Source organism: Coregonus clupeaformis, chromosome 20 (assembly GCF_020615455.1).
Source record: "Coregonus clupeaformis isolate EN_2021a chromosome 20, ASM2061545v1, whole genome shotgun sequence".
NCBI classification, from domain to species: domain Eukaryota; kingdom Metazoa; phylum Chordata; class Actinopteri; order Salmoniformes; family Salmonidae; genus Coregonus; species Coregonus clupeaformis.
Window position 1 is genome coordinate 64,968,390 of NC_059211.1, and position 4,784 is coordinate 64,973,173.

Here is a 4,784-nt window from a genome sequence, read left to right on the forward strand (position 1 = left end):
AAAACACTACGCCAGGGGAGGCCTACACAAAACACTACGCCAGGGGAGGCCTACACATAACACTACGCCAGGGGAGGCCTACACAAAACACTACGCCAGGGGAGGCCTACACAAAACGCTACGCCAGGGGAGGCCTACACAAAACGCTACGCCAGGGGAGGCCTACACAAAACACAGCCCTTATTTTAAGTGTTTCTAAAATTATGACACCTCCACTGTGGGGCTCTATTGTATTGGCGCTGACCCTGGAACTGTCCCTGTATATAGCTACTGACCCTGGAACTGACCCTGTATATAGCTACTGACCCTGTATATAGCTACTGACCCTGGAACTGTCCCTGTATATAGCTACTGACCCTGGAACTGTCCCTGTATATAGCTACTGACCCTGGAACTGTCCCTGTATATAGCTACTGACCCTGGAACTGTCCCTGTATATAGCAACTGACCCTGGAACTGTCCCTGTATATAGCTACTGACCCTGGAACTGTCCCTGTATATAGCTACTGACCCTGGAACTGTCCCTGTATATAGCTACTGACCCTGGAACTGACCCTGTATATAGCTACTGACCCTGGAACTGTCCCTGTATATAGCAACTGACCCTGGAACTGTCCCTGTATATAGCTACTGACCCTGGAACTGTCCCTGTATATAGCTACTGACCCTGGAACTGTCCCTGTATATAGCTACTGACCCTGGAACTGTCCCTGTATATAGCAACTGACCCTGGAACTGACCCTGTATATAGCTACTGACCCTGTATATAGCTACTGACCCTGGAACTGTCCCTGTATATAGCTACTGACCCTGGAACTGTCCCTGTATATAGCTACTGACCCTGGAACTGTCCCTGTATATAGCTACTGACCCTGGAACTGTCCCTGTATATAGCAACTGACCCTGGAACTGTCCCTGTATATAGCTACTGACCCTGGAACTGTCCCTGTATATAGCTACTGACCCTGGAACTGTCCCTGTATATAGCTACTGACCCTGGAACTGTCCCTGTATATAGCTACTGACCCTGGAACTGTCCCTGTATATAGCTACTGACCCTGGAACTGTCCCTGTATATAGCTACTGACCCTGGAACCGTCCCTGTATATAGCTACTGACCCTGGAACTGTCCCTGTATATAGCTACTGACCCTGGAACTGTCCCTGTATATAGCTACTGACCCTGGAACTGTCCCTGTATATAGCTACTGACCCTGGAACTGTCCCTGTATATAGCTACTGACCCTGTATATAGCTACTGACCCTGGAACTGTCCCTGTATATAGCAACTGACCCTGGAACTGTCCCTGTATATAGCTACTGACCCTGGAACTGTCCCTGTATATAGCTACTGACCCTGGAACTGTCCCTGTATATAGCTACTGACCCTGGAACTGTCCCTGTATATAGCAACTGACCCTGGAACTGTCCCTGTATATAGCTACTGACCCTGGAACTGTCCCTGTATATAGCTACTGACCCTGGAACTGTCCCTGTATATAGCTACTGACCCTGGAACTGACCCTGTATATAGCTACTGACCCTGGAACTGTCCCTGTATATAGCAACTGACCCTGGAACTGTCCCTGTATATAGCTACTGACCCTGGAACTGTCCCTGTATATAGCTACTGACCCTGGAACTGTCCCTGTATATAGCTACTGACCCTGGAACTGTCCCTGTATATAGCAACTGACCCTGGAACTGACCCTGTATATAGCTACTGACCCTGTATATAGCTACTGACCCTGGAACTGTCCCTGTATATAGCTACTGACCCTGGAACTGTCCCTGTATATAGCTACTGACCCTGGAACTGTCCCTGTATATAGCTACTGACCCTGGAACTGTCCCTGTATATAGCAACTGACCCTGGAACTGTCCCTGTATATAGCTACTGACCCTGGAACTGTCCCTGTATATAGCTACTGACCCTGGAACTGTCCCTGTATATAGCTACTGACCCTGTATATAGCTACTGACCCTGGAACTGTCCCTGTATATAGCTACTGACCCTGGAACTGTCCCTGTATATAGCTACTGACCCTGGAACTGTCCCTGTATATAGCTACTGACCCTGGAACTGTCCCTGTATATAGCTACTGACCCTGGAACTGTCCCTGTATATAGCTACTGACCCTGGAACTGTCCCTGTATATAGCTACTGACCCTGGAACCGTCCCTGTATATAGCTACTGACCCTGGAACTGTCCCTGTATATAGCTACTGACCCTGGAACTGTCCCTGTATATAGCTACTGACCCTGGAACTGTCCCTGTATATAGCTACTGACCCTGGAACTGTCCCTGTATATAGCTACTGACCCTGTATATAGCTACTGACCCTGGAACTGTCCCTGTATATAGCAACTGACCCTGGAACTGTCCCTGTATATAGCTACTGACCCTGGAACTGTCCCTGTATATAGCTACTGACCCTGGAACTGTCCCTGTATATAGCTACTGACCCTGGAACTGTCCCTGTATATAGCTACTGACCCTGGAACCGTCCCTGTATATAGCTACTGACCCTGTATATAGCTACTGACCCTGTATATAGCTACTGACCCTGGAACTGTCCCTGTATATAGCTACTGACCCTGGAACTGTCCCTGTATATAGCTACTGACCCTGGAACTGTCCCTGTATATAGCTACTGACCCTGGAACTGACCCTGTATATAGCTACTGACCCTGGAACTGACCCTGTATATAGCTACTGACCCTGGAACTGTCCCTGTATATAGCTACTGACCCTGGAACTGTCCCTGTATATAGCTACTGACCCTGGAACTGACCCTGTATATAGCTACTGACCCTGGAACTGTCCCTGTATATAGCTACTGACCCTGGAACTGTCCCTGTATATAGCTACTGACCCTGGAACTGTCCCTGTATATAGCTACTGACCCTGGAACTGTCCCTGTATATAGCTACTGACCCTGGAACTGTCCCTGTATATAGCTACTGACCCTGGAACTGTCCCTGTATATAGCTACTGACCCTGGAACTGTCCCTGTATATAGCTACTGACCCTGGAACTGTCCCTGTATATAGCTACTGACCCTGGAACTGTCCCTGTATATAGCTACTGACCCTGGAACTGGCCCTGTATATAGCTACTGACCCTGGAACTGACCCTGTATATAGCTACTGACCCTGGAACTGTCCCTGTATATAGCTACTGACCCTGGAACTGTCCCTGTATATAGCTACTGACCCTGGAACTGGCCCTGTATATAGCTACTGACCCTGGAACTGGCCCTGTATATAGCTACTGACCCTGGAACTGACCCTGTATATAGCTACTGACCCTGGAACTGGCCCTGTATATAGCTACTGACCCTGGAACTGGCCCTGTATATAGCTACTGACCCTGGAACCGTCCCTGTATATAGCTACTTACTTTCTTATGTTCTTCTTATTTCTATTTTTTGTGTGTTTTTGTTCTACTTGACTTTTTTATATAAATGTTTTATAATACTACCGATATTATTACTACTGATATTGATTACTGCATTGTTGGGAAAGAGCTAGCAAGAAAGGAATTTCACTGTACTAGTGCACGTTACAATAAAAACGTGAAACTATGGGAAGCCCTCTGGAGCGATTCCACTGGCTAACTTGATGACCCTGCTTTGTGACGTCCCCTCCAGGTGGTTCCAGCAGTGCCCCTGCCCCAGGACAGTAGAGACACAGATCTGCAGAAGAGCATCAAGGCCGCCATGCAGAGGATGAAGAGGGTCTCCTCCGACTCGGATGATGAAGATGAGCAGAGAGGAGAGGACAACACGCCCTCCACTGAGTGGGACAGCTGAGGGAGGAGAGGAGACATATGGACACGCACCTGGACACACACACTAATCCACACACACATACGCATGGACACATCCATAGAACAGACGTATAGACACACACACACACACACACACACGTACAAATCAAAACATTCACTAATCAATAGGTTAACCATATTGCCAATCTTTTGATTTTGTGATTCTGCAGGTTTACTGTTTGATTTAAAGCTTGATCCATAGAGAAGAGATCTTATCTTAATAAGTCTCTTGCTCAGCCACCCTGGAGATGTTTAACTAAAGCACTGTGCGCAAATATCCACCACCTGTTACCAGTGTTCAAGGCTACAGGCTCTTTCTTTCGCTAAGGTTTGAAACTAGCTGTTTTCGTGCTAAAAAGCTCCCACAGATTCCAGATTTAAAGAATTACTGTGGGTACACTTGTGTAGTCTTCTGTTTGCAAATTAGCCTGAAGACTGGACATTGAAGTGTCCAACTGCTTGAGTGAGTGTGACAGAGAGTAAGAGAGAGTGTGTGAGAGAGAGAGAGAGAGTGAGTGAGTGAGAGAGAGAGAGAGAGTGTGAGAGTGTGTGATAGTGTGAGAGAGAGAGAGAGTGAGTGTGAGAGAGAGAGAGCGTGTGTGAGAGTGTGAGAGTGTGAGAGAGAGAGAGTGAGAGAGTGTGAGAGAGAGAGAGTGAGAGAGTGTGAGAGAGCGAGCGAGAGAGTGAGTGAGAGATAGAGAATGAGAGAGAGATCTAGAAATAGGATGAAATAGATTATGTCTATGGTGGCAGGCCCTGCAGCGTGATACAGTAACTGTGTAAGGATGTTCGGTTTGTTGTCGTGTTACACTACATACGTCTTCCTACTATAGCTCCCTTCAACGTTTTGGATGTCTGTCTAGTGTCAGGGGGAACTAGTGTCCACCCTGCATAGCATAACTGACAAACTATTGGAGGTGAAATCATTATTTTATGCTTTTGTTTCTGCTTC

General features: G+C 47.3%; 1 protein-coding gene across 1 annotated transcript in view; it reads left to right on the forward strand.

Annotated features, from left to right (window-relative positions):
* Nucleotides 1-4,370, forward strand: part of LOC121565567 (WASP homolog-associated protein with actin, membranes and microtubules) — a 35,468-nt gene extending 31,098 nt beyond the window's left edge. Inside the window, exon 11 of the mRNA XM_045205724.1 lies at nt 3,654-4,370. Within this exon, the coding sequence (XP_045061659.1) occupies nt 3,654-3,815 (162 nt within the window). The 3' untranslated portion in view covers nt 3,816-4,370. The remainder of the gene's footprint in view (nt 1-3,653) is intronic.
* Nucleotides 4,371-4,784: the final 414 nt, after the last annotated feature.